The sequence below is a fragment of the Miniopterus natalensis genome, chromosome 10, assembly GCF_054644295.1.
Source record: "Miniopterus natalensis isolate mMinNat1 chromosome 10, mMinNat1.hap1, whole genome shotgun sequence".
NCBI lineage: Eukaryota > Metazoa > Chordata > Mammalia > Chiroptera > Miniopteridae > Miniopterus > Miniopterus natalensis.
In genome coordinates, this window is record NC_142090.1 from 58,839,510 (window position 1) to 58,866,439 (window position 26,930).

Below are 26,930 nucleotides of genomic sequence, written 5' to 3' on the forward strand. Positions count from 1 at the left end.
TTTTAATACACTTTGTATTCTATAATGAGTAATTTAATAAATATAAAAAAATACATTTATAACTAATTAATTTATATATAACTACTGGTTACGGATGATTTATTGATTACATGTATCATGAAACTCTTGAAATCATATTAAAATTATAGAAAGAAAAATTTTAAAAAATTAGAAAGGATACATAAAAGAATGAAAGAATTCAACAGATTTTTTGGAAGACAAAGGGGATAGTCAGTGGTCCCCCATGCCACATGCAGAGTTTCATGTGCATTGTGGACATTGTAGGCTTATATATGATACTGAAATGTCTTCTCCCAACAAATTTAGTACCTTATGACAATTTCCTGATTGGTAGAAGTAAAAAATCCTTAAGGGTTGCTTTCTGTAAGAGTATACTAGAAGTAAAACAACATTGTCAAGCGCTGAAGAATGACTTTAAGTGTTTTACGTGACTCCTCAGGTACCCGCACAGCTGGCGAGTATCCCTCCTCAGATGTCTGGGTCCCAGCTCACATAGGTCCCTTCTCCAAATCTGTAGTTTTTAATAACCCAACCCCTTTCCTTTGTACCTTTATCACCAGGATGGCACCTACTTCCTAGATTTACTCTCCCTGTGTTATTGCAGTTCCCTCTTACCTTTTCAGATCTCTAATACTTTTCTACACACGTCCCTAAATAAAATCCTTTCTATTAAACGGGTATGGTTTCAATATTTCACAAACTCTCTAAGAGAAGAGAAAAAGAGGGAACATTTTCCAACTTGTTTTATGAGATGAACACTAACCTTCATATCAACACCTTAGGAGGACAATCTGAAAAACAAAATTACAGGCCAATTTTACTCAAGGCAAAAATTCAAAAACATTAAAAAACTGTTCTATTATAAAAATCAGCAACATAGGGATATTAAAAATAGCAGAGGACTGTGTGGAAACTACACTGACACTCCCCCGGGACCAAACTGGAATTACAACTAAAATATAGAAAAACCATCCTGAATAATCAACTGCAACTGAAGACGAGCTGGAGAGCACCCTCATAACCAAGGAGGAAACGTGGAGACCACCTAGAGACTGGTAGGAACTGCGGAGACATGAAAGGGCTCGCTGGGCTCCCACAGGCAGCAGCTGAAGGTCCAGAGGGATATCTCAGCTGTGGGGGTTCCCACTGAGGACTCTAGGGCCTAAACCCCAGGCTGGGCTTCCCAGCCAAGAGCACCAGAACTGAGAAAGGTGCCCACATAACATCTGGCTGTGAAAAGCAGCCGGGTTTCTGTCTGCCAGGGAGAGACGGCTGGAACTGCAATCACCCTCTTAAATAACCAACGCACAAAGTTTTGTGTGTAGCCACTAACCTTGGCCTCCAGCAGAGGAGGGCAGACTGGACTGGAGCTGTGTGAGGAGAATCTAGCATTGTGGGCTCCGGAGATAGAGCTCAGAGGGTAGACCTCTGGATTCCTGTGCCAAGTCATTCCTCCATACTGCAGAGGCATTTACCTTCCAAGCAGCTTTTGCCTGAGGGGGAAGCAATTGCCCCACCCTGCTGGAAAACCTCTCACAGTACCCCACGGAGTTTCTACAGCCTGAGGCTCATTAAGAGAATCAGATTAATCAGCCTGCAGGCAGAGGCAAACTTTAAAGTGCTTTGAGTCTGCTTGATCTTCTTCAGGACCTGGGCCTTGGAAAAGCAGACTTTGGTGTGCATCTTGGTCCTATCCAATGCACCCGGCCCCAACAGAGGGCATCTCAAGCCATGAGTTGTTAATAGCTTCAAACTGGGTACTCAAGGCCAGTCACAAACAGCATCTGACACTGGCCTGCTCCAGAGACCCTCCAAAAACACTGAGAGTCCTAGCAGGCCTACCTAATACATAGAAACAAACCCAAATAGGCAACCAAAATGGGGAAACAAAAATCAAGCCCCAAATGAAAGAATGAGAGAAGTCTCCAGATAAAGAGCTAAATGAAATAGAGATGAGCAATCTATCAGATAGAGAGTTTACAATACTGATTGTAAGGATGCTCAACAACATGAAAAAAAGATATGGAAACTATGAAAAATGACCAGTCAGAAATGAAGAATGACATAGCAGAAATAAAGAATACATTGGAAGGAATAAACAGAAGAGTAGAGGAAGCTGAAGATTGAATCAGGGAATTAGACAGGGTGGGGGAAAAATCACTCAATCAGAGATCCAAAAAGAAAAAACAATTAAAAAACAGGACGACAGTCTAAGGGAGCTGTGGGACAACGTGAAATGTAACAACATTCACATTATAGGAATGCCAGAAGAGGTTGAAAGTAAGCAAGGGTTAGAGAACCTGTTTGAAGAATTAAAGGCAGAAAGCTTCCCTAACCTGGTCAAGGAAAAAGTCACACAAGTTCAGGAGGCACAGAGAGTCCCAAACGAGAAGAATCCAAAGAGGCCCATGCCCAGACACATCATAATTAAGATGCCAAGAATTCAAGACAAAGAGAGAATATTAAAGGCAGCTAGAGAAAAGCAATCTGTTACCTACAAAGGAGCCCCCATAAGGCCGACTTTTCATCAGAAACTCTGCAGGCCAGAAGGAAATGGCATAAAGTATGCAAGGTAATGCAAAACAAGGATCTGAAACCAAGACTACTCTATCCAGCAAGGCTGTCATTCAAAATAGATGGTGAAATAAAGAGCTTCCCAAACCAAAAAAGGCTAAAGGAGTTTATCACCACCAGACCAGCACTGCAGGAGATGTTAAAGGAGCTGCTATAATTAGAAGTAGAAGTAGAAGCACTTCGAGAAATGTTAAAGGGACTGCTGTAATAATAAGAAGAAATAGAGAGAGAAACATAGGCATAAAGAATTAAAATGGCAATAAATAAGGATCTCTCAGTAATAACCTTAGGACTTTAAGGGAGAGATCAAGAGCAATACAGTCATAGTCCTGGACTTTAACACCTCACTGGATAGATCTTCCAGACAAAAAGTTAACACAGAAACAGTGACTCTAAATGGCACACTAGATCAGATGGACTTACTTGATATTTACAGAACATTTCACCCCCTAACTGCTGAATATACATACCTCTGAAGTGCACAAGGGTCATTCTCAAAGACAGAACATGTTAGGACACAAAACCAGTCTCTACAAGTTCAAGAAGACTGAAATCATATCAAGCACCTCAGATCACAAGGGCATGAAATTAGAAACCAACTACAGTAAAAACACTCAAAAACATTCAAACACATGGAGGCTAAATAGCATGTTACTAAACAATGAATGGGTTACCAATAATACCAAGAAAGAAATCAAAAACTTCCTGGAAACAAACGAAAATGAACACGCAACTGCCCAAAATTTATGGGACACAGCGAAAGCAGACCTAAGAGGAAAGTTCATAGCACTACAGGCCTACTTCAAAAAGCAAGGAAATTTTTTAGTAAACTATCTAACCCTACAACTTAAAGAATTAGAAAGCTCCCCTGTGAAGCCAACTGGACCAGAGCTTTTGTTTGCTGGGAGTTTTTTTTATTACTGCTTCTATTTCATCAGTTGTTACGAGCTTATTCAGGTTTTCTGATTCTTCCTGATTCAGTTTTACATGATCTCACTCACATGTGGAATCTAATAAAGAAAACAGACTGAGGAACAAAAGAGATCCAGAGACATAGAAGCATGGAACAGACTGATGAATCTCAGTGGGAAGGCGGGGGTGGGGGAGTGGGTAGGGAGAGACTAATCAAAGAACTTATATGCATATATGCATAACCCATGGACACAGACAATAGTTTGGTGAAGAAGGCCTGGGGTGGGGGGCGGATGCGAGGTGGAGGGAATCAATGGGGGAAAATGGGGGGAATATCTGTAATACTTTCAACAATAAAGGTAAATTTTTAAAAAATTATAAAAGCAGCAATATATAAATAGGAAAATGTTTTGTGATTAAGTTGCATTTGTCCCAGAAATGCAAGTTTGGATTTTAACATTAGAAAATTAACATAATTTGCCACATTAGGAGATTAAAGGAGAAAAATCATATGATCATTTCAATAGATGCAGAAGTAGTTGATAAATTGCAACATTTTTCATGATTTTAAAGAAAATTTTAGCAAACTAAGAATAGATGGGAATTTTCTTAATCTATTAAAGGGCGTCCATAAAAAAATCTATAATATCACTCTTGGTGGTGAAACAGTGAAAATTTCCCTTTGATATTGAAAGCAAGAAAGTGTTGTCCCCTATCATCATTTCTATTCAACAGTATACTGGAGATCTTACCCAGCAGCATAAGGCAAGGGAAAGAGGTATAAAGATTATAAAAGAAGTAAAACTGCCATTAGTCACAGATAATATAATTATGTATATAGAAAATCCAAGATCATCTATAGATAATTAGAACCAATAAGAACATAAAGTAATGTTGCTGAATACAAATCAACATATAAAAGTCAGTTTTCTTTCTGATGCTAATAAAAAGGAGTTAGAAAATGAAAGTTTAAAGAAGCATCATTTACAATCAAGAAATGTCAAGTGCCTATGAATAAATATAACCAAAAAATGTGCAAGACGTCCTGGACAGTGTTCAGTGGTTAGAGTGTCGGCCCTCACACCGAACGGTCTAGGGTTCGATTCCCAGTCAAGGGCACTTACTTGGGTTGCAGTTTGATGCCTATCCCCTCATTTGTGTTTCTCACTCTCTCTCTCGGCCTTCCCGCTCCCTTCCTTCCACTCTCTCTGAAAAGCAATGAAAAAAATATCTTCAGGTGAGGATTAACAATAACAAAAAAAATATGCAAGACTTTTACAGAAAAAAAATGCTACTTAATGTAACTATAAAATGTAATACGAGTAATTATAAAAGACCTAAATAAATGGAGAGGTATTCTTTTCAAAATGATGTATATTTTCAATACAATTCTAATCAAAATCCTAATCTCATTTTTATTGAACTAACAATCTGATTCTTTTTAAAAAAATATATGTTTTTATTGATTTCAGAGAGATAGGAAGTGAGAGGGAGAGAGAGAAACATCAGTAATGAGAGAGAATCATTGACTGGCTGCCTCCTACATGGCCCCTACTCAGGATGGAGCCTGAAACCTGGGCATGTGCCCTGACCAGGAATCGAACCGTGACCTCCTGGCTCATAGGTCAACGCTCAACCACTGAGCCATGCCGGCCAGGCAGGCCTTGCTGTTGAATATCAGGACTTATTATAAATCTATAGTAATTAAGGTGATATGGTATTGGTACAAAAATATACAAATAAAAGAAAAAAGAATCCAAAAAAATGAGGATAGTTTAAGAAGCCTCTGGGACAACTTCAAGGATACCAACATTTGCATCACGAGGGTGCTGGAAGAAGAGAGAGAATATGGAACTGAAAACCTATTTGAAAATACAATTTCAGAAAACTTCCTTGACCTGGTGAAAGAAATAGACACACAAGTCCAGGAAGCATAGAGAATCCCAAAGCAAGATGAATACAAAGAGGCCCACACCAAGGCACATCATAATTAAAAGGCCAAAGGTTAAAGACAAAGAGAGAATTTAAAAGCAACAAGAGAAAAGCAATTAGTTATCTACAAAGGAACTCCCATAAGACTGTCAGCTGTTTCTCAACAGAAACTTTTTAGGCCAAAAGGGATTGACAAGAAATACTCAAGGTGATGAAAAACAAGGACCTACAATCAAGATTACTCTACCCAGCAAAGCTATCATTTATAATTGAAAGACAGATAAAGAGCTTTTCAGACAAGAAAAAGCTAAAGGAGTTCATCACCACCAAACCAGTATTACATGAAATGTTAAAGGGTCTTCTTTAAGAAGAAGAAAAAAAACATAAAAAATCATGAATAATAAAACGGCAATAAATACATATGTATCAACAACTCCTTTAAATGCAAATGGATTAAATAGGCCAATAAAAAATCATATGGAGACTGAATGGATAACAAAACAAGACCATTACATATGCTGTCTACAAGAGACTCACTTCAGGTCAAAAGACACACAGAGACTGAAGGTAAAGGGATGGAAAAATATATTTCCTGAAAATGGAAACAAACAAACCAAAAGCTGGAGTAGCAATACTTATACCAGAGAGCATAGACTTTAAAACAAAGACTATAATGAGAGACAAAGAAGAACTCAGCGATTCCACTTCTGGGTATTTATCTGAAGAAACCCAAAACACTAAATCAAAAAGACATATACAACTGTATATTCACTGTAATAATATTTACAATAGACAAGATATGGAAGCAACCTAAGTATCCATCAATAGATGAATAGATAAAGAATTGGTGCATACATACAATGGAATATGACTCAGCTATAAAAAAGAATGAAATCTTGCCATCTGCAACAACATGGACAGACCTAGAGGGTATTATGCTGAGTGAAATAAGTCACACAGAGGAAGACAAATGCCAGATGACTATATGTGGAATCTAAAAAACAATATAAAACAACAAGCAGAACAGAAACAGACTCATAGATACAGTGAACATTTTGACAGTTGCCAGATAGGAGGGGGGTTGGGGGAAGTGGGTCAAGAATGTGAAGGGATTAAGATAGGTCCTAGATTTATTGGGTAATCACTTCATAAGTTATATAATGTCTAATCACTGGGTTGTACACCTGAAACTAATATAATATTGTATGTCAATTGTAATTGAAAAATAAAAAATTATTTAAAGTAAAAAAAAAAAAAAAAAGATATTACTGCAGCCACCTCAGCCTTCAGCAACCACTACCCTGATTAGTTGGCAGCCATGAACATGGAGGCGAGATCCTCCACCAGCTGAAAGACTGCAACTTGCTAAAGGCTCAGATGATAGTTTGCATTTTTATCAATAAAGTATTTCTAATTAAGGTTAAAAAACAAATATACAAATAGATTAGTAGAATGTATAGAAGGCCCAGGAACAGGCATTTGATTATGACATATGGATATGGTTTATGGAAAATATGGTATTTTGGAGCACTGGAAATAAAGACGGCCTTTTTACAAATGATGCTAGAACAACTAGTGAACAATTAGTGAACTAAAAACTATGTCTGGAAGATATATCCAAGATGTAGTAAAGAGAGATAAGGGGATGGAAAATATGAAAGAGCACATGGAAAATACAGAGAAGGACTAACATATATCTAATTAGAGTTCCAGAAGAAGAAAGTGGACATAGTGGAGGAAAGGCAATATTTAAAGAAATAATGGCTACGAATGCTCCAGAATTGAAAAATATGAATCCACAGATCCATTATGTACAACATACCCAAACCAGAATAAATAAAATTTCATCCTAAAACTACAGAACAATATAAACAAAGAAAATATCATGGGAGTAGTCCAAGGGGAGGGAGGGAACACCTACAAAGGAATGGCAAGATGAGCAGCTACGGTAAAAGCTGGAGAACAGTGGAATAACTTATTTGAAATGGTGAAAGTCACTATCCACCTAGAATTGGGTACCCAGCCAAATTATCATTCAGAAGTAAAAGGAAAATAAAAACACTTGACGAAAAACAAAACTTGTAACTTCTACCACCATGAGACTTGCTCTAAAGGAACCTCTAAAAGACGTCAGACAATGCTATCAAGAGGGAATGGTGAGCAAGTAAGACGACAGACACATACGTAAATGCAAAGAAATAGTGGTCTGCAGAACAATAATTGTGTATCATGTCTGTTATTAAAGAAGGCAGAACTGGAATACTGTACAATAATAATTAAGTCAGGAATCTCCCCAAAGAGTTTATTAATTACAGGAGGTAATGGTAACTACAGTGCAGAGGCCCAGTAGACACCTCCTTTGCCAAGTGATTAAAGTCAGTATCACTCATGCATCATGTGCTCCCAGATAAGGAGGACTGAGAAAGGCATGTCACTTCTGTGGTATTCTTGACAAAACTGCATAACCCCAGGAAAAAAAACAGCAGACAAATCCAAATTGAGGGACGTTCTGCCAAATAACTGACTCTTTAAAGGTGTTGAGGTCGTAAGAGACAAGGAAAGACTCAGAAGCTGTGACAGATTGGTGGAAACTAGAGAGACATGACAACTAAATTTAATATGGGATCCCAGATTAGACCCTGGAACAGAAAAAAAGGTAGTGTAAAAACATAAATTCCAAATAAAGTCTGTAGTTTAGTTATTAGTACTAGTACTATACCAATTTAAGTATTTTTGTTTTGATAATTGTACTATGATTATTAAAAATGTTGATATTAGGGGAAGCTGGGAGAAGGGTAAAAGGGAATTCTCTTTACTATTGCAAGTTTTCTATAAATCTAATATTACTTCAAAATAAATTAACAGGACCTCAGCTAAAATGTTGTGAAATCTTTTTTATCTGAGGTAGATGGAAGTTGTTCAGCTTTAAGACTTTGTTACGCAAGCTTGATAAAATTTGATAAATTATAAGTCATTAAAAGAATAAAAGTAGAGGGAATAAATTTGACTTTTAGAGAGAAAAACTTTAAATAATGGAAAACACAAAAGACGAACAATAACAAAATTCAGTGATGTCCGGCCGGGCGTGGCTCAGTGGTTGAGCGTCAACCTAGGATCCGGGCGATCGGGGTTTGATTCCCAGTCAGGGCACATGCCCGGGTTGCAGGCTCGATCAATGACTCTCACATCTTGATGTTTCTATCTCTCTCTCCCTCTCCTTTCCTCTCTGAAATCAATAAAGATATATTTAAAAAAAAAAAAATTCAATGAGATTTTTTTTAAAAAAGCAACAAAGGAGAAAAAAGGGAAATCAGAAGTAAAATTTTTAAATAAGGTAGAAATAAGTCCAAATATATTGATAATCAAAATAAATGTGAATGGACTAAATAACCAATTAAAAGTCAGGTTTTAACTAAACAAAACAAAGCCTAAGTGCTATTTTTGAAAGATGACTCTAAGGCATAAGTTCATAGAAAGGGTGAGATGAAAAGGGTGGAACCCATGCCTGTATGTGACCTTGACTTATGGCAAAGGTGACACTCAGAGCACTGGGGAAAGGATGTGTCTTGATTCTAGATAACTGGGAATTCATGTGGAAAGAAGAAGATATTTGACCTCTATCATGTCATCCCCAAAATCAGTTTTATAGATGGGCTATAGATTTAAATGTGAAAAGTAAAACAATAAGACTCTAAGTAGATGATACCGGAGGATGTCTTTATGACATTAGAATAGAGAATGAATTTTTTTTTTTTTTTTTTTTTTAGTATACTGTCAGTAATCAGATCATTTCTCTTTTAAAAAAATTTCAGTTACAGTTGACATGAAAATGAATTCTTAATTGGACACAAAAAGCACTGTTTGTAATAATAACAGATTGGGAAAAGACATAAGTGTCCATAATTGGAGACATGTTGAATAAGTTATGTTACATCCGTGCATAGATCTAACTTCAACAGAATCTTAACCACACCAAGATGGACTGGGGTTTAATCAATACACTTTTGGATTTTGCTTTAACTTGTTGTTAAAGGTTATTAAAATAATCTGTATCCAAATGATCTCCACTCAAAAGTTTCTCAAAATGTATGGCTTATGGCTTTAACTATAATTTTAACTATGGCTTAGTCAACGTATTTGGGCTTATAATTTTCTATTTCCACAGTGTGTTTTGTCATATTTTAATTTGACGGGTTTTGATTTTAGTGCCTCGTTTAAGAAATTTGTTCTATATTTACTTCTGTGTCAGTCAGGGTCCCACAGGAAAGACATGATCTACTCAAATTGAGTACCTGAGGGAAAGTTTAATAGAGAGGTTATTTACAAACGTGTGAGTAGAGTATAGAGAAACCACAGAGGGTAATGCTGTAACCCAGGGCTAGGAACAGTTAATCTCACTGCTGCTCCTAAGCCCGAAGGGGAGAAAGAAACAGTGCACTGTGAACAAAGATCACTTGACTGGGGCTGGGCCCTTGGGTGGAAAAACAGTCACTCCACAGCAATGCCAAGAGAGCCAAGGGAATAAATCCCCATTCTCACTGTCATCCATTCCTCTTACCTTCTGCTGCAGATCCCCACTGGCTGAACAAACGGAAGCCAGAGAGAGTGAGACACACTTGACGCAGTCCATACAGCTTAGCCCCCTGGGACACAAAGCGGAGTCAGAGGGTGGAGATTACAAAAATGGGTATACATTTTTTGTATCTCTTTTATATGCCCTGAGAGGTAGAGCCTATTCCCCCACCTCTTGAATCTCAGCTTGGCCACCTGACTTACTTTGGCCAGCGGGGCCTTAGCAGACATGACACTAGCAGAGTTTTGAGAGACACTTAAGACGTTGAAACATAAGACTGCCACAGCTTCTGAGACCCCCTACTATCTATGCTATGTGAAGAAGTCTGAGCTAGCCTACTGGGTGATAAACACCTGACTAGTTTCTTTATCCGTCAGCCAGGTATCACTCAGAAGCAGAGAGACCTAGCTGACTGGCGCTGATCACAGATGTACGGGTGAGCCCAGCGGGACTATCAGAAGAACCGCCTAGCGGAGCCACCCCCAAGTGTCTAGCCCACAGAATTATGAGTTTAATTCATTGTTATGCAGCAGAGACTAATTGATATAAGGTACAAATGAAAGATATCCAGCACAAATTCTAAAAAATGTTATGCTTTCCCTGTCACAGTTAGTTCTTTATACAGAAATTATTTTGTGTGTGCTATGAGGTAGGGATCTAATTTAATTTTTTCTTATATGTCTAGACAATTGTCTCTGACAATTTATTGAATAATAAATCCTTTCTTCACTGATTTTTAATGCTTCCTCAATAATACATCATATACGTATGGAGCTGTTTCTGGACTTTCAATTCTGTTTCTTTTATCTGCTTGTCTAGGTTTGCATCACTACCACCTTTTAATGATTATAACTTTATACTAAATCTTTTTTTTTTTAATTTTATTGATTGATTTTTTTTTTTTTTTTTTTTTTAGAGAGAGAGAGAAAAAAAAAAAACACACATCAATTTGTTGTTCCACTTACTTATGCATTCATTGGTTGACTCTTGTATGTGCCCTGATCAGGGATCAAACCTGAAACCTTGGTGTATCCAGACGATGCTCTAGCCAACTGAGCTACTGAGCTACCTGGCCAGGGCTTATACCAAACCTTGATATCTGGTAGAGAAAGTCCCCTCGCCTTACCCTTTTTCTTCAAAACCATGGTGGTTATTCTCAATCCTTTACACAGCTAGATGAAGTTCAGGGTCAGTGTGTTAAGTTCCACAAAATATCTTGCTTGTATTTCAGTAAGAATTGAATTTTTTGTAAATTAATTTGTAAAAGGAAAGATATATTTATGATAACAAGTCGTCTTAGTTAATAACATGGTATATCGTTGTTGCTACTGGTGATATCTATTTTCTATGTCTTCCTCTAGTTAAAAAAAAATGGTATATTGGAACACTACTAATTTTGTATGTTGGTCTTATATTCAGCAGTCTGACTGGACTCTCTTACTAGTTCTAATAGCTTTATACATTTTTAGATTTTCTATAAGAACGGTATTATAAGTATTGGCAGTTTTTGTTTCTTCTTATCAAATTCCCTGACTATTGTCTTATTGCGTTTGTTAAGCCCTTCAGTCTAATGTGGAATAGGCGGGATGATAGTAGCTATCTTTGTCTTATTTCTTGAATCTGCTAACGTAGTATATCACCTTAATAATTTTTCTTTATTGAATACTGGCATTTCTTCCATAAATCAAACTTGGTCATGATATATTACTTTTTAATTCAGTTCTAAATTACTCAGAATTTTATGTCTAAGGTTATTAGTAATTTTGCTAATATTTTCCCTTTTCTGTATTGTTCTTGTCCAGTTCTGCTGTCAAGGTTATACCTTCATGAGCTGGGTAACTTATCCTAATAACAGGGTTGATCTGTTCCCTGAAGGTTCTGTAAAATTTGATTTTTGAAATCTTATTAATTTGATTTAATGGTTATTGGTGTGCCCAAGTTTTCTTTTAATTCTTGAGATGTGTGGGGAAGTAACTGCTTTCTCCTGGCTCCATGTTTCTATATGGAGAAAACTGTGCAATGCCCTTGGCTTTGAGTCTCATCTCCACAGTGTCTCCTCTACAGAGACTTAGATAACTGATGACCTCAGCTCCTTCGGGGCTCTTTTCTTCAGGCCCTTCTGCCTGCAAGATTTGTGTTCTGGTTAGCTGTCTTCTACAGAGGTTTGCATACCTGCTGAGGGAGCCAAGGTTGTTCATCTGTGTGATGACAAAGCAAGTATGTCGAATTCAGGGGCGAATAATTACAAGTTCACTCAGCAGACCAAAGACACTTTCTCTAAACTGTTTTATCAGTAATAAATGTGATATTCTGATCCCCTTCTGCCTGATTATATTTACTGATAAAGAATTTGGGAGAGGAAGAAAGGGTGTTATTCTTTGACCACTTCTCAAATTGCAACATATGGTGCATTGGCTGAATACTTTGAAAAATAAATGCAATTGGGGAAATTAGGGCTCTGGGATGGCAAGTATCCATGGTTTTATGACCTGAGAGTTTTGATCTTGGCATTTTGTAGCAGCCCAGATTGTGCATTTGGCTTTTGTGGGGATGGCATCTTCAGGTGGCTTTAGCCCTTGGGCTTTAGTAAGCATGACATACATGGAATTGTGATCTTGATTGGTAACCACCGTTTATGGTAGTTTTGTCCCCAGGAGTCTGGTCATTTTTCTGCAAAATGGTTGTTTTGGTTTAAATTTTTATAGTGGTAAAATAGATCTAAAATTTATTATTTTAACTGTATTAAGCATAAAGTTAGTAGCATTAAATACATTCACATTGTTGTTTAACAAAAAGGCTGTTTTTCTGCTGTTTTTGAATGGCAAACATTAAACAAGCTGCTCTGGTCTCCATGTGTGAATGCCTAGATTGACCATGAATGCTACACCCAACTTGGATTGGTATTCTAGGAGAAACTGAGCCAGAGATGAAATCTCCTGTTCCATTGACCCAATTAGCTCATGTGCCCAACCCTGAACCCATGACTTGTTTTAGACACTGCCATGTGCCTCACTCCTACAGCCAGGGGTGACATAAGCCTCTCCCAAATTGCAGGGGAGATACATAGATTAGATAAATAGATGGGTAGGTAGGTAGGTGGATAGATAGATGATAGATGTTACATAGATATCAGGGAGAGAGCAACCCAAAGCCAGAACAGAGGCTAGGGAAGCAACTATAATGTCCCCTATAGCCACTTCTCAGAAATAACCAGTGGTGAATATCATACACATACTTTTTTCTTTTTTTACAAAATTGAGACCTTACTATGTAACATCATTGTCCAATATAGTAGCTACTAGTCACACATGACTGTTTCAATTTAAGTTAAATTGAATTACAATTTAGCTCAATCACAGTAGCCACATTTCAAGTGTTCAGTAGCCACACATGGCTGGTAACTACCTTATTCAACAGTGCAGACATTAAATGTTTCCATCATCACAGAATATACATCAGAGTTAACAGGTGATTTGAAATCAAATATTCAAAAAGCTTATCTTTCACGCCTGAAGTGTATTCCATCGAAGGATGTGCCAACCATTATTTAACCATTTCCATGTGAACATTTTTAAGGCTGATACAGCTAAATAACATTCTAAAACTGTATACGAGAAAATCTCTCATCCTGACATACACTGAAGGTCTCATTTAAAGCAAATATTGCCAATTTTACAGGCAAAAATACATCCCAACTCTGTTTCGGTATATATAAGTAAAGGTGAGCAGTAACCCACTGGGATTTGTTACATATCTGAAAGACATGGACATTCAGGGAGCCACAGGACCTTTTTATACGGTGCAGCGGCGTCAGCAAGTTGTTTCCTAGAGTGCGGGGGCGGCAGGGGGGTGTCCCTCAACAGAAGCTAAAGCCGGGTGGGGCAGGATGCACGCGCGGGAGAGGCGGGCACCCCTGGGGCATGCAACAGAGGGGGACTTGGAGAGCGGCAGGTGATGAGGGGAAGCGGGAGGCACTGAAAACCTGGGTTTGCTCTGGCAGGTCGCGGGCGTGAGTCGCAGCGCCGCGCTCGGCCGCCTGGAGCTCCACCCGGCGCGCGGCGCAGCCTCGGCGAGGTCGGCCCCTGCTCCCGGCCCCGGCGGCCCCGGCGGCCCCGGGCCCGCGCGAGCGCCCCGCGTGTCTCGGCCGCGCCCCTGGGCGTTTGTGAGCTGTCCGGGTCACAGTGGGACCCTAGGGAGCGGGCCGGGCCTCCGCTCCGTGCCCGGCGGGGCGCGCGGCCGCGTCCTCCGCTCGCGCACTGGGATCTCCCGGGTTTGGAGAGCGAGGTTCGGGTTTCCTCGGGGGGGGGGGGGGCATCTGATTCTCACGGGCAGCGGCCCCGAGCGCCGCGGGCCTGGGCGCTGGCCCTCGGGGTTCCCCCACGCTCATCAGCCCGAGTCGACCTCTCGGCTGGCGGCGCTGCGAGGAGCTGGGACCGAGCCCTGCGCGCCCCACCGACCGCGGGAGGAGCCGCGTGCGGCCGCGGGGGGCCCGGCTCGTCGCTGCGGGACCAACCCCCTCCCGGAGCCCGACCCGCGTCTGCCTCGGTTCCGCGCAGGCCGTTCTCCAGGCGGCGCCGGGCTCCCGGATCACGGGCCGGCCGGAGGACCAGGGCCGGGGCCGGGAGGAACGCTCACCGGGGCGCCAGTCTGCGGGGATCCCGCCAGCACCCTGACGTGGAGATTTGGGGGGCCCCGCCGGGGCGCACGTGCAGCGGCCCGGCTGAGCGCGGAGGCGGCTCCTGGGGACCGTCGCCCGCCCCTCCCGTCGTCTGCACGCGGCGAGGCAGTTGCCAGACTGATGCGGTCCCGGCTCAGTGCGGCCCAAACGCGCGTTTGTCGGCAAACAGGCCGCGTTTGCAGAATGTGAGGACGTGATGGAAGGACCGCGTGTATAGAGGGGCTTGGGGTTTGGTTGTGGGGTTTTTGGTTAATCATCACCCGAGGATATTATTTACATCGATCTTTTTTTTTTTTTTAATTGAGAAAGAAGTGGAAGAGGGGGAGAGAGAGAGAGAGAGACCGCTTGGTGGCCTCCCGCAGACGCCCGCCAGGGGCCCGGATCCCACCTGCAACCCAGGCACGTGCCCTGACGGGACTCGAACCCTGACCCCGGCGCCGCCGCAGGGAAGCGGGAAGCGGAAAAGGACCTTGCCCGGTTTACCAACACTTGAAATACAGCAAAACTGAATAAGCCAGTGAGTTGTGCCGTGGATGAAATATTATTAAATTGACACTTTAACTCATTTATGTCTTTTCGTGAACGCTATTGCATCTGTACTTCAGAGTTGTGTTTAAAATGCCCTTAGAGCCCTGGTGGGCTTTGCTGGGTGTGAGAGCGCCGGCCCGGGGTCCGGGCTCCATGCCCTGCCCGCCGCGGGCCAGCGTGTCTCTCATCGATGTTTCTCTCCCTCCCCCTCCCCTCCCCTCCCCTCCCCTCCCCTCCCCTCCCCTCCCCTCCCCTCCCCTCCCCTCCCTCTCCCTCTCCCTCTCCCTCTCCCTCTCCCTCTCCCTCCCCTCCCCTCCCCTCCCCTCCCTCTCCCTCCCCTCCTCTCCCTCCCCCTCCCCTCCCCCTCCCCCTCCCCTCCCCCTCCCTTCCGCTCCCTCTGAAAAGCAGCAGGAAAAATATCCCCATGTGAGGATTAAGTAAGTACAATGCCCTTGGAGCGCTAGTTTAACCTCCAATGTGTTACCACCCGCAGGCTCATGCCAAAGGCGCCGGGCTGGTTGGCAGGGGCCCCTGGTCTGCAGAGCGGGCATCCTCCCCGGCGGGGTCGCTGAGCGCCCCTCGGAAGCCACAGCCTTCCTGGTCGTCGGGGTGGCTGGCCCACCGCCTCCCCCAGCCCCTGTGCACAGCCTCGCAACTGTTACAGAGCTGTTTCAGTGCACGGACCTCCCAGTCGCTTCCCACACCACCAACTTCCAATTTGGAATTTAAAGTTAAATAACGAACTTAGAATTTATGAAAAGCGGTGAGGCTCCCTTTGACATAGTAACTCTGCCCGGGTAGCCTTTTAGTATGCTATTTCGGGGGTTGGATTTGCAGGCTGTCATCTGCCTGGGTTAAGACTGGGTGACTAATTGGCGATACCTATAATTAGCTGGTGTTCTAGAAACCTGTGCTGTTTTTTAAAAATTGAGATGTGATTGGCATATAGCAGTAGACTGGTGTTTGGTGTACAGGACAATGATTTGATATTTGTATATATTGCAAAATGATCACTACAAAATATAGTTAACATCTGTCACCATACATAGTTACAATTTTTTTTTCTTGTGATGAGAACTTCTAAGATCTACTCTTTTAGCTACTTTTAAATGTACAATACAGAATTATTAACTATAGTCACCGTGCTGTACATTTATCCCCAGAATTCATGTTATAACTGAAAGTTTGTGCCTTTTGACCCACTTCCCCTGCCCTAAACCCCCTGCCTCTGGCAACCACCAATCTGTTCTCTATCCCTGAGCTCGGGTTTTTGTTTGTTTGTTTCGTTTAGATTTCACATATGAGTTCATATGGTATTTATCTTTCTTGATGACTTATTTCACTTAGCATAATGCCCTTGAGATCCTCCATGTTGTCCCAAATGTCCAGATTTCTTTTTTATGGCTGAATAATATTTGCGTGTATCCCATTTTTAAAATCCATTCGTCTGTTGACGGACACTTAAGTTTCTTCTCTGTCTTGGCTGTTGTGAATAATGCAGCAATAAAGGTCCAGGTGCATATCACTTTTTAAGTTAGTGTTTTTGTTTCCTTTGGATAAATACCCAGAAGTGGAAGAGCTGGACCCTATGGTAGTTCTGTTTGTAACTTTTTGAAAAACCCCCGCACTGTTTTCCATAGGGGCTGCACCAACTTCCATTCCCACCAGCGGTGCGCGAGGGCTCCCTTTCCTCCACATCTCGTCAGTTGTGATTTCTCGTCTTTGGCAATAGCCATTCTAACAGGCGGGAGGTGGTATATCACTGTGGTTTTGATTTACATTTTCCTGACTAGTGATGTTGAGCGTCTTTTCATGTACCTGTTCGCCATCTGTATGTTTTCTTCGGAAAAATGTCTATTCAGATCCTCTGCCCATTTTTTAAAATATATGCCTTTATTGCTTTTAGAGAGAGGAAGGGAGAGGGAAAGAGATAGAAACAATAATGATGAGTCATTGATCTGCTGCCCCTTCATGCCCCCCCTGGGGTTTGAGCCCAAAACCCAAGCATGTGCCCTGACGGGGGATCAAACCTCGATCCCCTGGATCCTAGGCCGATGGTCAACCACTGAGCCACGCCCACAAGGCCTCTGCCCATTTTTAAAATCAGATTGTTTTTTTTCCTATAGAGTTGTATGAGTTCTTTATATATTTGGATATTAACTTCTTATCAGATTTGCAAATATTTTCTCCCATTCCGTAAGTTTTTGGGGTTGCCTTTTCATTCTCTTGATGGTTTCCTTTGCTGTGAAGAAGTTTCTAGTGCGATGTAGTACCACTTGCTTTAGGTATCGGATCCAAAAGATCATCACCAAGACGGATGTCAAGGATCCTACCCCCAATGTTTTCATGTAGACTTTTTAGGGTTTCAGGTCTTACCGTCAAGTCTTTAATTCATTTGATTTAGTTTTTGTGTACAATATTAGGTAGTTGTCCAGTTTCATTCTTTTGCATGTGACTGTCCAGTTTTCCCAACACCATTTATTGAAGACACTATCTTTTCCCCATTGTATATTCTTGGCTCCTTTGTCATAAATTAATTGCCCATGTGTGGGAAGTCTGTTTCTGGGAAGTCTGTTCTATTCCATTGACCTGTGTGGCTAGTTTTGTGCCATACCATACTGTTGGAAATGCAGATAATTTGCTGGTGTTCCAGAAGTCTCTCTGGGGGTGGGGGGAGTTGAGGGCATTAAAAGCTGCTGTTTAGTATATTTACCTTCTTTACTCAGCATAGCATAGAGGTGAAAAATGCATCTTACTTTTAACATGGAAATTTATATCACCATTGGTCTTTGGAGTACAGGTAGTTTTCTCTCTCTCTCTTTTTTTTTTTTTTTTGCTTAAACAACAGAAATTTATTTTCTCAGTTCAGACAGTTTTTGTATCCATCTCCTTTCTTTTAGGGAGTTTAAATACTAAGTTTTTGATTTGTGATTTAAACTCCACATTAGATAGAAGCAGATTAGGATTATCCTTACCTAAGAATTGTCTCAAATTTTATTCTTAACTTGAAAATAAGTTCCAAAAACATTTTGTCCTGGTAGCTCCTATAATAGTGTTTATCTGATCCATCTTGGAAATTTTCCGTTGCTGTACCTTTCCTCATTTACACAATAATGTAAATATGAAATATTTTACCATTCATTTCATGACTGATTGTGACTAAGAAAGAGGGGAAAGTTATTAATTTTATAGCACTTAGTAATACCCTGTGTTTAACCTATTATATGACATAAAATATTATGTGATCTGTGAACACCCACATACTTTAAAATAGTAAATAACTTAACAAGTAAGCCAAAGTTCAAATAAAATTAACTAAAATCCACTTTTAACTATATACATTTAATTATTTGTGAGTGAAATGGCTGAAATAAGTAAAAAATCCAGACTGGCTTTTATTCTTCCTAGTGGTTATGTGTACATAACTAACTTAAATATTAACTGAAAGCAAAGAACCCAGAAAGGAAAAATGGCACACAGCTGACTTTAGTAAAAATTGTTTATCTGTTATTCTATCTGCAGATGAATTGTCATTTTAGGTTCATTCCCTTTTACTACCCTACTGGTATATATTCAGTAAACACAAAAAAAGCATTATCAGCATCTGTAACATGTAACTGGGAAGGCACATTATTAAAACATCCTACAGCTCCCAAAGTCAACAAATGATGCTTTAATTACTGGTTTCAGATACTTGGGTTATTTGCTCATCTAATTGAGTTGGTGGCACAATTACATGATTCTGTAACAGGTAAGGCACCTGGTATGCTCTGGGAGAGACTTGTTTTAAAAGCAATTGCCTTGGATATATATTTTTTTAAGCCTCACCCAAGGATATTTTTTCCATTGCTTTTTTAGAGAGAGTAGAAGGGAAAGAAGCATCGGTGTGAGAGACACATCAGTTGGTTGCCTCCCACACTCACCCCGACCAAGGCTGGGGATCGAGCCTGGAACTGAGGTACGTGCCCTTGACCGGAATGGACTCCAAGACCCTTCAGTCCTCAGGCCAGCGCTCTAACCACTGAGCCAAACCAGCTAGGACTACATTATTTTTAACTGTACAGTTTTGTTCTATTTTTATGGTAATGTTATAAACTATTATTTTTTTCCTCATTGAATTTTAGCACATACAGTTTATTCCCTAGGCAAGCGGGGAAATTTTACCACTGAAACCCTGCAAATGAGAAAGTGTGGGCAGTGGGTTCATCCTTGGACTGCCTTCAATGTGGGATCGTCAGGTCAAGGGGAGTAAACATTTTCCAGACTGCTTTACCAGAAGATTCAACCAATGATCAGCGCCACCCAAAATATCTCAGCGCTGAGCCACCATTAATTTTTGTTTATGTACTCAGTAGTTTTTTATTATTTCATACAATTTTAACAAATTTAATAAGGTCATTTTGCATTTCTGTTAGCAAAGATTTATATTTCCAGTTTGTTTAAAGTTGTCTGCATTTTCAAACATATAACCTCTCTGTAATCTTCTCTGACCACACACAATTGGAATTCAAGTACTAACATATTTCTATTAAATCTTTAGAAAACTTTGGTAAATTTTTAACTTGTATAGCAAGTTGTGATTCTTAGATATACTTGCAAAATTTATGTACAGTAAAATGTTTCTTTTTTTGATGTACAGTTTTGTGAGATTTAAAAAAACACCACTATTTGTCAGTCAAAATCAGGATACAGAACATTTCTTTTATTCTCCTAAATCTCTTCATGCCGCCCGTTTATATTTATTTATTCCCACACCCCCTCACCCCCAACCTTAACCTCTGATAACCACTGTTTGCTTCCTGACCCTATAGTTTTGCCTTTTCCAGAATGCCATCTAGATGGAAGGCAGTGCGACGGCATGTAACCTTCTGAGCCTGGCCTCTTTCAGTTAATATAATGCATTTGGAATGTATTCATATTGCGCACCAATAGTTCATTCTCTTTGTCGCTGAACAGAAATAGAATGTGCCTGGCTTTGTTTACTCACTCATCCACTGAAGGGTATTTGAGTTGCAGAAAATATAACCCGTTAATATTTGCATACAGATTTTTTCATGAATATAAGTTTTCGTCTTTTGGATAAATGCCTAGGAGTGGAATTACTGGGTCCTGTAGTAGGTGCATGTATAGCATAGAAGAAACTACCGAACTGTTTTTTCCGAAGTGGTTGTGCCAGTCTGCATTACCACCAGCCGCGCATGAGTTCCAGGGGCTCTAAATTTTTATTCTTTCGCTTTCCTTTTTACTTGAAATGCATTTTAAACACCTCTCTCTCATGATAGCTGTTTTTAAAATATCCATAAATGAATGTGCTCTCTGCCACTAAAACATACTGTTTTTCTCTTTAGTGATATTAAAGATCTTTTAACGTAACGTTTGCCCATATGAAATGCGTTGAATACACAGTGCATAGGACGAGGCCGAGCTCTTTCTTTTCCTTACACACACCCAGCTTTCCTGACAACGATATGCACTGCTCTCCCTCTGCCCAGTTCTCAAATGCTAGTGTTCTTTGGCTTGCTTCTCACTCTGCTCTCTCCCTGTGTGGCTTTGAATCGGTGCCTGGAGTTTCAGTTGTCGTCTCCCACAGAGCTTCTGAGCTCCAGCCTCAGGCATCGCCACTTGAGCTCAACACTTCCTTCTTTAAACCCCCCTCGTCCATTCCCTGTATCAGACAGTTGTACGGAGCCCTTTTCCCAGTTGCCCAGGACAGAAAGGAGAATTATTTCTAAGTCCTCTCTCTTCCTTACCTCTCGTATCCACAGGTCACTGGCTTTTGTCGAAACATTGATCTTTTTCTTCCCCTTGTCTTATACTTTCTTACTCAGGCCCCTTTGAGCCCTTCTGTGCGCTGGCCCAGGATGATCTTTCAACACACAAATCTGAGCTTTGTCTAAGACTTGATCATTCCCTTTTTTATAGTTAGATAGTACACTTGATTTTTCTTTCATCACACTTATTAGAGTTTATCCATATATATTTCCATGAGCATTATCATCTTCCTCATTAAACTTTGCTCACCAAAAGCAGGACTTTGTTTTCCTTCCTACTGGACCCTTGGCACACAAAAGGCACTCAGATTTATCCAGTGATGAAAAGGAAAATGGCATCTTTTATTCTCACTGCACATATAATGCCTGGCCCATTCTAGGCAGTCATTAAAAGCTGTTTGCATTTCCTCCTTATTGTTCATTTCTCAATACTAATTTTTAAAATTGATTTTTTAATGCTATATATTTTTAAGACTTTCATAGCCATGCTGTTCTAATAGTCTTCTCTTCCCTTCTGTACAGGGAAGGGAAACTGTCCAACTCTGGGAGGGTACACTATATTCTATGGAGCAGGGAGTTGTTTAATGTAGTATCATTGCATCCTTACCACACCATTCGGCTATCTCCTAGTTAAAATTGGTTATAACAGCAGTTCTAAACCCTAAGCTATACATCAAAATCCCATGGAGAAACTTTAAAAATGGAAATGCTTGGGCCCCACCCTAAAATTTCAAGTCATAAAGTAAACTGCCCATGCGACTGCAGTCAGGGTGAGGAAACACTGGGCAGGGAGGAGCACAGGATGATGTGGAAGGGTTGGACGTTAGTCTGGATAGGGAGGTGTGTGCCAGAATTAAGGGCCCTGTATTCAGTAATAAGGGACTGGGGTTAAATTCAACATGTAGTGAGGAGAGTTTTCAAAGGATAATGAAATGATCAGATCTTTGAGAAAGGTTAGGTTGGCACCGATGTGACAGGAGAGCAGGGTTAGAGCCCAAGTCAGGGGAGGAAGCTACGAGTTTAGGAACAGATGACAAGGACTTGAACTAGGGTGGGTGCTGTGCAAACGGAGGAAGGGGTGGAAAAGGACCGGCAAGACATTGGACAGACTCGATAAGTGGAACATGTGGGGTGATTAGAGGTAAAAGTTGAAGGCCACGCCAAGATTTCCAGGCTAAGCAACTGGGTGCAACTTGGTAATGCCATTAACCAATCACAGAATACGAGCGTAGGCACAGAATGGAGCAAGGAGGCGAAGCAGTTCTTTCCAGCTGTGATGAAACTGAAGTTCCTCGTGTGGGCCACTAGGTGAAGCTAGACTAAGTGCCTTGTTAAAAGTAATAGTTTAAGAAATCTTTCATGGAAAAAAGTCTGTATCACAAAATGTGGCGGCTTATGAGGACAAAATTGGAAACTAAGATCTAGAGTTCAGAAGAGAGAATGAGGCTGAGTTTCTAGGTTTGCCAGTCAACAGGGCTTTTTGTAACAGCTGAGGCCATTGGGATGGATGAAACTGAACCAGGGCATTGCCCATGCAGAATCAAAAGTGCTTAGCACAGAATTAAATCGGGCTTTATCATTAAACTTACTTATCTACATAATCTTAATTTTAATAAGGCTCAGACAGAGCACCATTAGAAATAAGAGGTTTATATAAAGAATAGGTGATGATATATAAATACTATAATCTGTAGGATAACTTTAAATATGGCTATCTCTGAACTTACTTAGAACATCGATCTACTAGCTTGGAAAGACTTGTTCCTGAGCTTATTAAAGAGCTGGTTAATCAAGTTAGCTCCTCATTTATATCAGTATTCCCCTAAATGAAACAACCAAATATTTGGTGATCTACATCCTATAATGTAAAGGCAATATAAATAAATCACTAAGCCTACTCATAAAAATACAACATAAACTTAATAAATGCAACTACGATTACCTAGAGAGTGTCATTTAACCTATGTATCTATGTACATATGTGCTTGTGTGCCAGGCAATTTTGTGAAATTAACTTTAATGATCCAAATTCATTATTGGATCTGGAATTATTTCAACATAAAACTAACCCAAACTTAAGATTCCCAGGCCCTGCTACTTCCACAGTGAAAATGGACTTATTTAAAGTGAGTTTCTGAAATCCTCATTTTTTAAAGAGGTACCCAGGTAATTATGATGCAGGGGGTTACTAGTTTATCCTAGATCCATTTTAACCAAGTCTTTCAAAAACATGCTGAGAAATGTTCAGAAATTACAGAAAATGTTTTAAATAAGTGTTATAATGGCTTAAGTAGAAAATACATTTCTTTATTAAAATCATGTTGACTTTCAAGTATGTTTTGAAATGACACATAATTATAGCAAAGCTGTATGTATTTTAATTTCATCACATTCCGCTCTAAATTCTTTACCATTTACCAAAAATAACTTTTTATAAAGCTTACTATTTGGTCTAACATTATACAGACTATCAATCTACACTTTTTTGTGTATTTCTCTGAAAAATTAGAATAGCTTATGAGGATATTATATAAAAGTAATTGGTATATTACACACCAAACATAAGTACAGATTCTGTACAACGTAATAGTATACATATATATTACAAGAGACTAGGTGCCTTGTTAAAAGTAATAGTTTAAGAAATCTTTCATGGAAAAAAGTCTGTATCACAAAATGCAGCAGCTTAAGTATCAATTGCTTTCCTCTCAAGGATTTCTTTCGGTAGGCATTAACTGCCCATTTAGCTTCATTAACAGTTTCACCACCAGGCCGGCCTACAAAGTAAAACAAGTTGACAATAAATATGAAATATGTGAGATCAGTAAACGACATGCATGAAAGTAGGCAGTTCTCTAGCTATTTTAAAAGAAACTTTTTTATTAGGGGGCAGCTTGTCAAGAATAGAGTATTTACTCAGGCCTTTGAAGGGATTTAAGAAACAACCTGCTGGATTCAACTAGTGGCTCACATAGGATACTGGTCAAGAACAGAGAAGGACCACCCTCTACCTTGGCAGAAGAGACAGGCAATCCTGACTAGAACTTTTTATAATGGCAGAAAAAGAGTGTTCCACTGTTATAAGACAGAAATAAATTATTCAGATAAGTTTCTGACTTTGTTTGCTTAGGAAAGGCCTGCTTTTTTCCCTTGGTCTTAAATGTTTTAATTTCATGTCATATTAGCAGTTTTCATTGAAGTAAAATGGATTGTAATTTTATAAAAAATAATTTTACTAATATAGTAGTTCATTATTAGAAGTCTAGAGTAAGTGATAAGTACTTACCTGTTTTGTGTGTACTATAAAACTCATTTTATTTTCCATACTATGGATCTGAAAACATGTGTCAGCATCTCCCAATTGCCACATAAAACAGCCATACTTAAGACTGATGAGTAAAGCCTACAACATAATTAAAAATTGTTGTATTGAAATGTTAAAAACACCAATCTCTTACTATCTACGCTTATCTAGTCAGGTCTAATGTTAGAATAAAACTTATTCAAAGAACGCACCATACTAACTACACACAGCCTGCAGTACAGAGCTACATATATGGTAGACTCTCAGGATACTGCCTTAAGCAATGATATTCTTTTTATCAGTTTGACAAAAATTTTAAAAGATGCTCATTCAGTGGTATGTATGTGTATATATGTATACATGTATGTGCATATATGAATATTATTCAACTATGAGAAATAAGGAAATCCTGTCATTTGCATCCACATGAATGGACCCTAAGGGCTTTACATTAAGCGACATTACATTACAAATACTATATGATATCACTTGTGTGTGGAATTTAAAAGTCAGATAAAGAGCCTGGCCAGGCTCAGCGGTTGAGCATGGACCTAGGATCCAGGAGATCATGGCTCAATTCCCGGTCAGGGCACATGCCCAGGTTGTGGGCTCGAGCCCCAGTTAGGGGGGTGCAGGAGGCAGCCAATCAATGACAACTCTCTCATCACTGATGTTTCAACTCTCTCTCTCCCTCTCCCTTCCTCTGTCTCTGAAATCAATAAAGATATATTAAAATAAATAAATAAATAAAGTCTGATTTGCCTTTAAAAAAAATTAAAAAGTCAGATAGAGAAAGACAAATACTATATGATATCACTTGTATGTGGCATCTAAAAAAACCTGAACTGTTAGAAACAGAGAGTAGAATGGTGGTTACTAGGGGCTGGGGGGTGAGGGAAATCCAAGGGATGTTGGTTACAGAGTACAAACTTTCAGTTAAAAGATGAATAAGTTCTGTGGATCTAATGTACAGCATGGGGACTATAGTAAGTAATACTCTACTATATATCTGAAAGTTGCTAAATGATCTTAAATGTTCTCACTACAAAAAAGAAATGGTAATTATATGATGTGATGGAGGTGTTAGCTAATGCTATTGTGGTAATCATTTCACAATATATGTCTATCAAACCAACGTGTTGTACACCTTAAACTTACACAATGTTGTATGTCAATTCTCTCTCAGTTAAAGCTGAGGAATAAAAAAGATGACCATTATATCAGTGAATTTCAAGAAAATTAAATGTATTACAAGTCTTTACTTTCTGCATGTTAAAACAATTCCTTTTACTTTATTCAGTATCTTTTGAATATTCACACAGTACTTTCAGATCTGAAATTTATGTAATGGAGTAACATGTTGACTTAGGCAATTTCATCTCACTGAAAATAAGTATACTGATATATTTATTGTAAAAATAAGCATACTTAAAAATATACTCTTCGTAAGTTCAACAGAACTATTTTTAAAAAACATTAGAGCAACCTATGCTTATACTTTCCTAACATAATGGTATATGTAAGTAGGCATTCAATATATTCTTTTGATTATTTTTTAATAATTCTCTCCCAGCAGTAAGTTGCATTTCCTTGCCCTAAAAATATATTCTGTATACAGTGTTCATGCCATCCTTTAAAATATGTATGTTTAGAAACATTAGCTTTCTATGACTAACAGTTCTTGACTTAATGATTGTAAATAATAAACTAAGGATATGCTAAAAAGTTAATGATTTAAGGTATTTTAAAAGTGAGGTTTTCTGTAAATAAAACAGTATAATTAATTTATATGACTATCATATATAATGGGAAACTAGTAACATTCTTGTGTAAAATTAGCTATCTACATTTATATTGTAAAATATAACTTTATAGATAGGATATGATAAAATAGCTATTTACCAAGGTGCACACTGAAACACTGAGTTGAGATTTCATAATACATCAAATTGCCTATCTTTTGAAGATCAGTCACCTGAAATTTGTTTAATCAAGAGGCAGGAAATAGTCCATTAATATAGCCTCAACAGAGTTTAAAATAAGGAAAACATACATCTGTGGTATACCAACTCAACTATGTGGAAGTTAAATTACCAATAAAAGTACTGAGACCACAAGTTAAAACTAAAGGTTTTGTTGTTAAAAGCCAATGTACAGGGGAAAAGGAATTCTTGAGAAATCCACAATAATAAAAACAGCTAATGGGGTTAAAGAGCCAGAGTCCACATTATGGTTTTGAGAGATCTATCTGCTCCAGAAGGAAAAAGTAGCTCTCATTAGGAGGTAAAACATAAAAAGGGCAAAGTGTTTAAAAAAGCACAGAGAAATGGCAGGGATACTTGAGAGCAGAAAATGGAAAACCACAGCAGTACCACATAGCTGACCAGGACAGACAGGAGAAATTGTGATGTTGACAAGTAATCACAAAGAATAGCATGTGTGGGTATTTTAAAAAGCACTTTTATTTCAGAGGGGCATTATGGTCTAAATTGACATTAGCAAAGAACAATCCATTGGCAGTGATACTATTAAGGCTGAAGATATATCAACAAGTATAATTCAGTTAGGAAGCCTGCAATGCATTCAATATAGTAAAACACTCAACCACAACACAGTGTATTTATCTATTCAGTAGTG

General features: G+C 39.4%; 1 protein-coding gene and 2 long non-coding RNA genes across 3 annotated transcripts in view; 2 read left to right on the forward strand and 1 right to left on the reverse strand.

Moving 5' to 3' along the window:
* Positions 1 to 26,930, forward strand: part of LOC148092272 (uncharacterized) — a 47,539-nt gene that overhangs the window by 17,550 nt on the left and 3,059 nt on the right. The window lies entirely within an intron of this gene.
* On the forward strand, positions 14,769 to 16,743 carry LOC148092273 (uncharacterized). The gene is made up of 2 exons (XR_015715180.1): positions 14,769 to 15,207; positions 15,712 to 16,743. It is a non-coding gene; the product is annotated as an uncharacterized LOC148092273 (long non-coding RNA).
* KRIT1 (KRIT1 ankyrin repeat containing) overlaps positions 23,276 to 26,930 on the reverse strand; it is a 32,534-nt gene continuing 28,879 nt past the window's right edge. Inside the window, exons 16-17 of the mRNA XM_016218839.2 lie at positions 24,276 to 24,392; positions 23,276 to 23,766 (exon numbers count right to left, since the gene is read on the reverse strand). Coding sequence (XP_016074325.1) covers positions 23,698 to 23,766; positions 24,276 to 24,392 — 186 coding nt within the window. The 3' untranslated portion in view covers positions 23,276 to 23,697. The remainder of the gene's footprint in view (positions 23,767 to 24,275; positions 24,393 to 26,930) is intronic.